This window comes from Phoenix dactylifera, chromosome 1 (assembly GCF_051530095.1).
Source record: "Phoenix dactylifera cultivar Ajwa chromosome 1, Ajwa_hap1_PhDact_Kaust_v1.1, whole genome shotgun sequence".
In the NCBI taxonomy this organism is placed as follows: Eukaryota; Viridiplantae; Streptophyta; class Magnoliopsida; order Arecales; family Arecaceae; genus Phoenix; species Phoenix dactylifera.
Window position 1 is genome coordinate 39,221,565 of NC_143190.1, and position 13,238 is coordinate 39,234,802.

The following is a 13,238-nucleotide window of genomic DNA, read 5'->3' on the forward strand; positions in this document are numbered from 1 at the left end:
TCTGCCACAAATTTGTAGATTGTGTTTCATAAACCAATTGGGCGATAGTGTGATGGCGTTGAAGGATAACGGACTTTGTCTAAGAGAACTGAAGGCTTTTTCTTCTTCTTCCTTCTTTTTTTTTGCTGTGAGGTAGAGAACAATGAATGTTGCTTTCATGAACATGGAATTTTCTGAGTCTCAAAAGCAGTCCTGTCTTAGTAATATAATTTCTCGACTTGTCAGAAAGATTTGGTGGATAAAATGTAGAAGTTGTGTCAAGTTTGCGTGACACATCATTAGCCAGATATGGAAGTAGGTGCAGAAATACTCTATCAGGATTGAGCTTACTTGGGTTCCTGGCTGCGAGGCTGCTGTCTCATAGATGGAACTCGCGGCTTTCCTTTTCCATCCCTCATCATCTTCTGGACAGTTTTCTTCCAAATCTAAACAGGATGAAGTCTAATTATCCTTCCTCCTCCATGAACATGCCGAAAACATAAAGGAGAAAGAATACTCACCCGGATCTCCTTGTCTGTTCTTTCCTCCTCTTCTATTTGAGACATTCAACATCAAATCTTCACACTCTAATGGTGTTATCGCAATGCTTTTGACATAAAAATTCTATAAAATATTTTCTGTTTCCATGTTATAAGATTGCCGAAGATTTTTTTCGACATTGACAAGCAAGCATCTCTCTCACACATGCGCACGATCTAATATCAATCCAGAAAAATACTATCAATTGATGGAAACGTATTTGGCCAATGTTTTTTGTGCGGTTGGGCGGGGTGGGGGGATGTGGTGATGGGGCAGTCTTTGTCCAAACTGCATATTAAAATATTTGCAAAAGAAGAGAAAAACAAGAAAAAAAAGAGAAAGAAAAGTGATTTTATTTTTCTATTCCATTATACTCGGTACATCTCAAAAGTTATATATACTCGTATATATACTCCATACAAGAAAAATAATATACTCTGATATAGGATCACACTAATAATGAAAAATACTACTGATTAATATAAGTTGTTATGTGATTCCTAAAATCACTCTAATAATGTTATGCTAAAAAAGAAAATCATATAGGTTGATACAGAATCATGCTAATAAAGAAAAATATTATGGACGATACGGGTTGTTACATGATCCCTAAAATTGTGCCAACATCCCCCGTCAAACTCAAGATGGTAATATAGGTGCCAATGTGAGTTTGGAAACTGTATCACTGAAAAACTGATGTATTAGATGAAGAGTTAGAGAAGTAGCTCACAAGCTGACGTGATAGACTAGGAGCTAATATAGCAGCTTAGAGACTGACATGGTGGTAGAACAAAAATTGACGTGGCAGCATAGAGTCAGATGTTGCAAAACATGAGCTATTATAGCAATTCAAAAGCTGATGTAGTAGATTAAGAGTTGACATAACAACTCAGAAGATGATATGATAGACTGATGCATCTAACTGACGTGACAGATGGACATTTCTATCAATATAGCTGATTAACTTGTCTGATAATGTGGCAGCAAGAAAATACATAGAAGATGACAGTTGCAGCGAGGACAAAACTCGGAGAGAAGGCAACCAAAGGTCGATGATTTTCGTAGACGGAGGTACCATGAAAGAAGAGCAAGAAATCTCAAACTGGATAGTGAAGGAGTCGAAAGCGGCAAATAAAATCGAAGATAGAGAGAATGGGGCTGAACGACGGTGAACAAAGACAACCGAAGAACTGAAGCTCAGGAGAAAAGCAGCAGAGAGGAGCTGCAAATCCATAGAAAATAAAGGATCTTCGAGTATTAATCTACCAAAAATAGAAGATATACAAATCTACTAATGAGATCAATATTGATTCATTAGAAAATAAACAATTTACGAAGAAATAAAGGATCTTCGGATCCGTCGATAAATAGAAGATTTTCGAGTGTTGATTCATCCGAGAACATAGATCAATAGATCGACAATGGAGGTCTTCAAAGCTTCTAAATATAGCGACGACGGCCATAACAAATGTGAAAGAGATGATGACAGCAGGTTACGTGATCGGTGGCTCTGATACCATATTAACATATTTACAGAAGAATAGAAAAACAAGAAAAAAAGAGAGAAAAAAGTGATTTTATAGTCTCCGTTCTATTATATTCGGTACATCTCAAGAGTTATATATACTTGTATATATACTTCATACAAAAAAATAATATAGCCTGGTAGAGGGTCACACAAATAACAAAAAATACTACTGACTGATACAAGTTGTTATGTGATCCCTAAAACTACTCTAATAATATCATGCTAATAAAGAAAAATAATATAAGTTGATACAAAATCATACTAATAAAGAAAATATTATGGACGATGCAGGTTGTTACATGAGATCTAAAATTATGCTAACACTGCGCGTGGACATAGCCCTCTCCGACGCAGAAAGAAGGAAAAACAAAGAAATAATTAAGACATCGCCTCCACTAGTACTAACTTGTCGATATTTTATTGGGTTCCCAAAAGTTAATTTGTTAGGGTTGGCCAATAATGGAGCTGAACTCATCTACTGGACGTCATGGATAACGTGTCTCCAAGGCCCTAGACATCATGGATGGTAGGATTTTCTTTTGAACCCAATCATCCATGCAGATGGGCGGAACTTGTTTAATTCACATTTTTTTATTAAAATATTTTTATCAAAAAATTAATTTACAAAATATAATATCTGAAAAAATAATTTGATATATTTGGTTAATCATAAGAAAACGGTACAATGCAGAATGTCTTATGTTTGGTATGCCTTATATTTGGTTGAGTACCTACATTTTTTTAAAAAAATTGTGTGAAATATCTAAGATATACTTAATAAATAAATAAAAAAATCTAATTCCCAATATGTAAGAAAGTAACTTTTCCAACATTTTTCATAATTTTTTTTCATAAAACATAAGTACGAGAATACTATTTTTTATTTTTTTTTCAAAAACTCCAATCAAATAAATTTTTTGTTGATTTTTTTTTTCCGAACTAAATTAGTCCTTAATTGAACCCCACCAATTAGACAGTCCTGCTTAACTTACTACATCGGATCAGCGATACTTTTGTAATACATGCTGTCTACGGATCTGTCTTCTAACGATTTTCCTTTTTCCTTTTCCGAAACTCCTGCTGCTTCCTTTTTCCTTTTCCGAAACTCCTGCTGCTTTCTTCTGAAAAGAGGTAGCCAGCATGGCAGGCGGCGGCAGCAGCGGCACGGTAGCACCACCACCTTCCGACAGGCATCGTACGTTTACGTGCTTTTCCGACCCTATCGTCCCTACCGGTAGCCTACTAGTCCCTACGGACACGTATCACTCCCTCCCCCTCAGCGCGCATGTTTTCTTAGCTCTCGGTGGCACGTGTCATTCCTTTATCTCGCAGCTGTACGGGTATACGTGGGCTGCGAGTGAGGAAGCGGGCGGCCACAAACAGATCGACACGGATCATCGCTACTACATAATTCCAGTTTCCTTTTAACACCAGACCCAAAACGAAAGCAGAGCAGATACCCTTCCACAAACGAACCAAACAAACGTACCCCTGTGGCTCTACCCCTTTCTTCTTTAAAACTTTTGTAAGCTTATATGAGGTATTTTTCCCTGCCACCGACATGCTTCAAGAATTTCAAAATTTGAAACGTTTTCGATACTCTTATGGGGGTTTAGTTAAAAAAAGGAAAGCAAAAGGCTTCTTCTGCTCTATTGTCTCGTTTTACCTTTCTATCAGTCCCACCAATTAAAAAATAAAACTGAAACGTTATCAAAATTAAAAGAAAACCCGACAAAACGAACTCCTCTAAAAAAGCCGACTCTTTAATATAACAAATGATAATGTACGCGTAGACTATCATCAAACGGTTACATCATGGCCATTGGATATATTTAATCCTTCAGTGTCCATCATCCATATCTTCCAAAAAAAGGTGGAAAAATGAAGAACCTCATTAGAGGCTTAGACAATTACACCGTAATATCGGGACCTCTGAAAACACTACCCAAAATGGAATACGGCATCGTCCCAAATCCCACAACCATCGAGGATTTTTTTTTTTTTTCGAAAAAAAAGAGAGCTAGCTGTAAGTAACCTGGTGACGTCCGTATGGTGGTACGAAAGAGGGGTACTCATTTGGCGACGGTGGAGCTAGCCGAGGGGCCGCATCACCTGCGGGCTTTGCTCCTCCGCCGGCGGGAGCGCCGCTACCTGCTCCGCCGAGAACACGCACAAACCCTTCCGGTACAGCATGTCCTGTACCACTGGCGAGTTCACCATCACCTGCAGCAACTGCTGCCGGTTCAGCAGCTCCAGCCCACCGAACCTGCCCGCCGGCAGATGGACCGGCGCGAACGCGGAGGAGCACGGCATCTTCTGGAGCGCCGTCACCTGGGCCTCCAAGAACCGCACGTACTTGTGCGCCTCCTGGAGCATCGTTCCCGTGTCCATCCGCCGCTCCCACGGCATTAGCGTCTCCAGAATCCGCGTCCGGTCGCTGATCCTCTTCCGCCTCTGTCGCGCGATCTCACTCGATGGCACCGCTGGCCTCAGGTTTCGCCCTGCCGCCCCTCGTCGTTGGAAGGCGGAGCAAGTGGAAGGAGACTTTAACGGCGGCGGCGGTGGTGGCGAGGGGGCATGAGTTGTGGGCGGAGAAGATGGCCGGAAACGCTTATGAGACGACTCGATGATGGAGATCAGATCGCCGGACAGGCGCGGCGAAATGGGGGATTTCTTCGCCGGTTCCGGGACCGGCTCCAGAGACCAGAGGCCGGGGAGGCGGCGGAATCCTTGGGACCCGACCTCCGGCGAGATCCAGGCCTGTTTCCCGTTCGTCAGTGGCTCGATCTTGGGGCTCTTAAGCTTGAGGCTGGCATCCATGCAGGCGAGGCAGTCTACGAGGTGGCACTCAGGAAGGGCGGCGAGGTCCTCCGCGAAGAAGCCGAATTCGAGCTGGTCCGGAAACGGAGCAGCCGAACACCCGATATGGGAAGACGAAACGACGGAATCAATGGCGTAGAATGGCAAGGCTCCGACCGGGAAGCTTGCAGCGGTGGGGAGCTTGGGAACGGCGCCCATCAGCCCTTCCTCGGCGGCGACAGCGGCCGCGATGGTGGGAACTCCGGTCGGGATCTCTCTCTCCATTTGTCTCTCTCGCTCTCTCTCGCTCTCTCTCGAAAGTCTAACCCTCACCCTAAAAACTTTAATCCGATAGCGAACGAGATGAAAGGGGAAGAGATGGAGCTCAGAGGAGGAATGGAGGGGAGCGAGGCGGCGCCCTTATAAAGCGCGAGCGGGGTTCCAGACGCCGGTGGACACGTGGAGTTTTTCTGTTGGCCTAATATATTGCTCGGGAAAACGCGGTCGTTATGCCGGTCCCCACGCCCGGCCTGGGCGGCGGCCGCACGACCTCAGGATGATTGCAACGTACGGACGACCGGCACCTGCCTGTCGCACTCCCCTCGGTCCAGCCCATCGCCTTTCGGTGTACGCCAAAAAAAAAAAAAAAATCCTTCGCCGCTCGCTCTCCCGCCGGTTTCCGCTGCGATTTCCTTAAACGGATGGGCCCACCTGCTCTAGGTAATATAAGCCGTCTGATTTGGTGGAATCAGGGTAACGGATTTGTCAGAGGGCTGGCAGGAGGGAAAAGGCGGACGGAGCTGGGGGGCATACCCTAGGCACGTGCCGGGAGCTGAAAGCGATCTGAAGGGATGTTTCTCAGAAGACGCCGACAACGTGGGCTCGTCGAGGGTTTTTTTTTTTTTTTTTTGGCGTGAAGGCGCTGGTTGCGGTAATTTGGTTATTTATAGGATTTTTATGTGCTGTTTCATCGATCGATGGACCCACGTGAGTACCGGTGCCGCACGTGCGGGATTTTTGTCCTTTACGTCCGACGTGGATTGTCTCTCGTGGAGGATTGGGACCTTTATGCTTCGCAAATTGGACGGGAAGTCCAGAGAAATAACCAAAGTACCCTAATGAGAGTTGGGTTTTTTTTAATTAGAATTTTTTTTTCTGGGATATCCTACTAAAAATCGGATTTTGCTTGAATACCCTTCCAAGATTGATATTTACGTATATATCCTCATAAAACTATGTTATTGTACAAATACTTTTAATATAACGGTTATTTTAACACAGTTAAAAAAAATTAAAAAATAAAAAAACTACATAAGAGCTCTGGTATAGACTCGCAGTACATATAGGTGAAGCCTCAAGAATGATGAACCACAAAAAAAGTAATTCAGTTTACAGTACTATTTATTTTTCCAGATATGTGTAGCTTAAGAAAAGTTGGTTTTGAAGGAGGAGGAGGAAAAAAAAAAAAAAAGAAAAGAAAAAGAGGGACCCGGGGGGGGGGGGGGGGGGCCGGTGCGCGGACCAAATTGAAGGAGGTGGGGGTATTTTCACAAAGTAGCGCGGTAAGATGGGTTTAATTTTGGCTGGGTACCGTATGCTCTGAGTGCAATAAAACGGTAAAAGGAAGAAGAATCTGATTGGCCCTTTAAAAGCCGAATTTATTTTTTTTTTATTTTGATTTGAGTATTACTTTTTCTTCTAAGGAGAAGATCGAAGGGCAAGAGAAAATTCTCAATAGATCTTCTTATGATCCAAAAAATAATAAATTTATAATATTCATAAATTTTCGTTCTTTTGAAGTTTACTGTATGATTCTTCGGAAGATTGCTGTATGAAGCATTACGAGGTGACCTTGGAATAAAAAACTGAGTAAACTGGGCAGTTCTAGGGAAAATGGTGGTGGAGGCTGTTCACTGTTTAGAGATCTTCTTGGCCAAAATTGTTTCAGAAATTGCATCATCAAGTATGGAAAAAGTTTTTGCATTAGCACCCAGCTCCTACTGTTGCTTCACCACTCTGGAAAGGAATTATCATAGTTAATTAGGAGGAATTTTATTTGAAATGGGTAATGACAAGTGGATCAAATTTCGGTTTTTCTACTTTATTTGATATTTTTATCTTTTTAAAAAAGCTTTATTTGATATTTTCACCAACAAAAATTGTCTTGTCTCTGATGTTTGGAATTCTCTTACAAGTAAATGGAACTTGTCTTTTAGAAGGGAGATTGATTCTACTTGTTGCTCCAAATGACTAATCTATTTAATACAATTCAACATTTTTTCCGTGTCTCAACTATACCTGATAAAATTATTTGGAGATAAAGCAGTATTAGATCATTCAGTTCCTTTTACAAATGGACTTTTGATAGCCTGGCTAGGAGAGGCTGGCCGCATTCTTCTGCTTGCCATCTCTTTCTTTAGTATCAGTTCTCTGGCATTATATGGCAGTTCTTCAAAGATAGGCTTTCAATTTCTAGTATTTTAATTTCAACTTCTCGGGAAATGAATCTGAGAGGAACCCATTTTCTTCTTACAAAATTAGAAATATGATTTTAAGATTTCTTTGTTTTATATCGCCGATACTGATCATTTCTATAATTTATGTTGCAATTATTATTTTATCAGTGTACCAAAATATTTTTTTTTCTAATCACTGAAATTTTATGTATTCTATGTTACATCTTTTTTTAAATCTTTTAAATTTATTTTTGTTCTAAATAATCTATTACTTTTGTCTTGACTTGTGAGGCAATTGGGTGCCCACAAGAGTGATTGGCAAGAACATAGTTGTCCACTATTATTATACCAAATTCATTACATTCCGTAGATTTTGAATATATCTCTAACTTTTTTCCAATCTATTGGTTGACCTAATTACATTGTTCGTTGTTTTCATTATATATGATTCTTTTCAATATTCATTGATTGATCTAATAACATTACAATATATCTAATAATATTACTACATATTATGATAGTAATGACATATTTTTTAATAAATTTTGAAAGCCATAGTTACGATGCTAATAAAAGGAGTGGGGGCAATTTAGATTGCTCTCCCTAGCAACCAAACCCACCAATGGACAACCTAAGGATTCAAGATTTAGAGCTGATGTCCTATATCTTGAACTTTTCCCCATTCAAACAAAGAAATGGGGGCAATACGTGTGGAGGCGTGGGGTCTAATATACACCCCCACAATCCTTGTCTATCGGTAGGTCCTCATTGATGTTTGATGATCTGAACCCTTTTCAAAATAGATTAATTTTATAATTAAATTATTTTGTGTTATTGAATATGTAATTAAAGAACAACTTTATTTTCCATTTGGAATGCATTGGCACCCCCGCTTATATGTGTCGCCATAATTTCATTGCAAACATGAAATATTACAAGGAGGCCACAAAATGGTCACCTAAAAAGGTTCATGCGAATTATTGAAACCTAGTTCATACCTACTAAAAATTTAATCAAATCTAATTTTGACATTTTCATTTTTAAAAAAAAATCTAATCTCGACATGTAGATCATATCTGTGTCAAGATATAAGATTAGTTTTCAAGTATGCAATTTGATATAAATCTGGACTTGATCCGTATGTTGTAGCCTATTTAGTACAAATAAGAAATTTACATTTATATCCCTCATTTTTCTCATGAAACTTATTAATTATATCTTGGATTTATATCATTAGTGCATATTTTTGAAAGCATTCGGAGAATCAAGCAGTCCCAATAATGCTACCTATTAGACATGTAATCTATTGGTCTTGATTCATACTCAACCCAACTGGGAATTATAACTGCTCTAGCTTGGATTTGATCCCTACCCAATTCTACTTGAGCCCAACCTAACCCAACTCAATTTTTGGATGGATTGTGTATAGACTCAAATATAGACCCAAAACCCTTTTTACTGGTCTCAATTCATGCTCAACCGGATCGAGAATTGGTCCACTTTGGACCTAATCCCTACCGAATTCTTGGATGGTTATGCACAGACCCATATATAGACCCAAAACCCTCAATGAGTAAAGTTTAAGTAGGCGATTCTCAGATTTGTCCGACATGAAACTATCTTGGTTTAGACCAAATACGTTAGATATGATGTATTTATGTCCTATATCTTCTTCAACTATTATAAATTATCTCCTTAGCTCGTTCTTAGCAACTGAGTTTTTCTTGTTTTTTCTTTTAGACATTTATTTTTACACTAAGAATTTTATAGGCAAGTGAATGATCTATTATTGCAAAATATCTACTAAATATATGTATATGACTTCAAATTTTTACATTCTTAAAGAAACGGGCTATCCAATCATTAACTGTTCTCTTGGAAGAAGAGATATTTGAAAAGAGAAGAGAAGAAAAGAAGAGAAAAACTTCACTTGAGTTTATTATTCTTTACGTGTGATGTAATATGTAAACCGGTAGTATGGTTTTCAAAAGAGTAGGATGGAAGATAATTTCAAAGTTCACAAAAATGATTCCTATCCAAATTTCTTGTGAGTAGAACTATCATAGCTATTTCTTGGCTAGCCTGAAAGCTTATTGGGCTCACTTATCTAATCAAAATCACTGCATCAAGGCGTCCTAGCTATGGTTTTGCTATATGAAACTATGATCTTTTCTTCATCTGTATAAATGATAGAAACAGAGAGAAACTGACCGGGCTCATTTAAGTTAAAAAAGTCTTAAAATTCTGGATACATCTTCCTATATCAAATGGTGAATCTCTCACTACAGAAAAAAAGACCTATCCCGACGCTTTTTTGGACCTTTAGCGACGCTTTTTAGCGTCGGCTAAAGTACCGCCCACACAACTCCAAGCGTCGCCAAAGCGTCGGAGATAGCAGAGTGGCAAAAGTTTTTGCCGACGCAGGAGGAAAGCGTCGGCAAAAACCGGGCTTTACCGACGCTTATGTAGCGTCGGCGATAACCCGACGAACAATTTCGTCATGGTTTTTCTCCTGGTTTTCTCCGACGCTTTAAAGCGTCGCAAATTGCCGAGCTTTAAAGGGTCGGCATATCCTCATTTGCCGGCGCTAATATAAGCGTTTGAAGCGTCGGCATAAGCGTGCCGGTACAGTGCCACGACGTCTTTTACCGACGCTTAAAAGCGTCGGAAATTATTTTTTTAAAAAAAATAAAACACCAATCCATATTATAAAACACACATTACAAACATACATTATAACAATATGAACCTGTATTACATTGATACATTGACACAGACACTCAGATCATTCGAAATATGAATATTGTCATATCTGATTAAAAATTTGCTTAATAAGTTTCAAATTACAATGTACTCTGAAAAATAAGAAACATATACATATCAAACACATAAAAGATAATCTAGAATGCATCAGGGACGGAATTCAGCTCCATCATCATCTCTACAAGCGTTTGAAGTATCAGAAATCTACAAAAAAAAAAGAGAAACATTAGAAGTTAGGAATAATGTGATACATTAACTCATATATCATAATTGATAATATATAAAGTATTCAAATATATAGTTATTTACCTGAGAAGGAAGAATTCATTGTAACATGGATGAAATATTCGTAAGCTGAGACTGCAAATTTTGGTTTTGCTTCAGCTCTTCAATAGTTGCTTGAAGATGACGAACTTCTGCAGTGTTACTACATTCTCTAGCATTTCTTGTATATGTGCCCATTGAAGACAACTGAGTGAGGGTAACTTCAACGCCATAACCCCTCACTCGACCATAACGCTCTAGGCCCATCAATTCAGCGAGCACTTGAGCTTCAATATGTTTGGTCACGTCGGATGATGATGACCTCTCGACGCGCTCTGAGATAAGATTTGTTGTCCTATCCTATATATCTCAAAAAAAATTCAAATTAATGTATGCCAATAATAGAACCAAAAAAAAATACTGCACAAGTCAAAGATGAATATATACAACTATATCTCTTGACTTCTTCCGGACAAAGCTGCCATCTCGGTGGGTGTGAGTCATCTTATAAAACTCCACCCTACCAGGCTCCCTCCCATTATCATCCATCTACAACAAAAAGTATATTTCAAGAGTATACATGCTATATGATAGAATAGTTTAAGATAAATTTAAAGAGTTTCAAAAAAGCTTACGAATTCAGCTCTATGTCTCGCATAACTAATGGAGCCTGAAGTGTGAGGAACAGTCTGTGATGCTCGAGCAGCTCTACCAATATTGAAATATGTCTTCCTCGAAAAATAATAAAATTTATACAATGTATAAATTTCTAATGTATAATAATAATAAATACAATCTAAGGTAATGAAAAAATATACACAACCTGAGCTCTCTCGGAAAATCAGTAGTGGATAAGCTCCCTTCACTGATGAGATATTACATTTTCAGTCATGCCCTCGTGCTTCCAATCCGCCTTTAGCTTTGCCTTATATTCTTTTCATTTGCGGTTGACGAATTTCAGCACCCAATCATAGCTATTTGCAGGAAGGACAAACTTTTTCTACATCAAAGTCAAAAATGTTATATCAATGTTAAATCAAAAAATAATTGAAGATAATAAGCAACTTCAATTCTTTACCTCAATAACTCTAAGAAGCTCCATCTTATACGAAGGAAACATTTCATTCCATTTCGTATAGTTGAGCGGACACAATTATCCCTTCCATGCAACCGATCCTAAAAAAGTGGATAAAATGCTTGCAGCATTCTTAATGGGCTGCCCCAGTTCGTTGCAATGGACGACAATCTTCTCATCCTCAGGTAGGATCCATACGTCCCGTGCTCGAGCGGGCCCTCGTGATCTCCTCACTCTCCCCAGTCCATCTATAAAATAAGAAGTCCATTAAAGGCAAATGATTTAAAATAGTTAGATTGTAAGAGAAATTAATATAAAAACTATCCAGGACGTCCACGTCATCCATGTCTGGACAAGTTGCAGGTGGCGCGTGCTCAGACTGGGACCCAGATTGAGTATAGGGCTCATCAGGCTGCTGGGAATGATCAGAAGTAGATCCCGCGGATGTGTGCTGAAACTCAATATCCCTGAAACGTTCTCCTCGCAGCATGTTGTAATCTAGTATGCACAAAAAAGAATCAATATTAGTTAAATATTAAAAGTATAGAAATAATTTATAAATTGTAAAATAATTTAATGCATAAAAGTAATATTTTTCTTACCATAAAGAAACTAGCCAACTCTCATTCAACATCCATCCTAACCAAACTAGTAGAATTCAGTTCATCAATTGGCGCAACATTAAAAGGCATACACTGAGTATAAGTCTCATCATCCTTCTCTGCTAACCCTTTTCCCATATCATACAAGTCCCTAGGTTTAGTCTTAATAACAACAGACCAATCTTTATCTTTCGAGTCTTGCACGTAGAACACTTGTTGAGCTTAAGATGAAAAAACAAATGGGTCATCTTTCAATAGCATACCAGTATGTATCAACCTTGAAAAATTTACTAGTGTGAAGCTATTTATATCTTGCCTCAAACCTCTAGATGAGTTTATATCCACCCAATCACATTGAAATAGTACTACCTTAAAGTTTCCGTAATAATCCAACTTATAAACATCTGTTAGGGCACCATAATAAATTTTTCCGTCCGCCTCAACCATAACTCTACTATTTTGGGTTTTTCTAAATTTTTCATATTTTTTTGTATGAAATTTAAAACCATTTATAATGAACCCATCATATCTGTTGACAATATTGTTCGGACCTCGAGCAAGAACTATTAATTCATTGGAACAATGTCTCTCCATCATGGTCGGTACCTAAAAAAATTTAAGTCAGATAATAATTAATTTTTCAAAGTTTCGATCGTAGAATATAATAAAAGACCTAATAAGATTCAACGTCTAACCTGTTTTAATAACCATTCAGGAAATAACTCAACCAACCATCTTTGCTCAATCCTTGGGGTAGGATGAATGTTATTGTTGGCGCTTCACTGAGCCACTAAAAATTCTCTGCAGGAGAAAAAATTTATTTGTTTTGAATATTATATCTGATATGACAGTAAATTGTGATTTCTTATAACCATACTGACCTGCGATACTCGGATATTAAGTCACTGTGAAGTAAGACATAACGATGTGCCTGTGCCAATAATTTGTGATGAACTACAGTACTTTCAGCTTTTCCTACAAATCTTCCACCAGATGAGAACTTGTACTCCTCTGCATTATCTATAATATCGTAATTGATCGGTTCTTTCAATTTCAAAAATAAACCACGCAATAGCACGTATCCTGTAGGATAGTGATTACGGTTGTCGGTCCATAGGGATTGAAGAATAAGTTATTTTTCTTTTAAAAATAAATCAAAAAGAAGGATGTGCTAACTTGATTTAACTAAATTAATCTATGAGTACGAATTGAAATTTATCAACGTAAATAGA

General features: G+C 38.6%; 1 protein-coding gene across 1 annotated transcript; it reads right to left on the reverse strand.

Annotated features, from left to right (window-relative positions):
• Nucleotides 1-3,782: 3,782 nt before the first annotated feature.
• Nucleotides 3,783-5,220, reverse strand: LOC103696315 (basic helix-loop-helix (bHLH) DNA-binding superfamily protein). Its single transcript, XM_008777900.5, has one exon. It carries the CDS (start codon nucleotides 5,129-5,131, stop codon nucleotides 4,139-4,141), a length of 993 nt encoding a protein of 330 aa, XP_008776122.1. The 5' UTR covers nucleotides 5,132-5,220; the 3' UTR covers nucleotides 3,783-4,138.
• Between the last annotated feature and the right edge of the window lie 8,018 nt (nucleotides 5,221-13,238).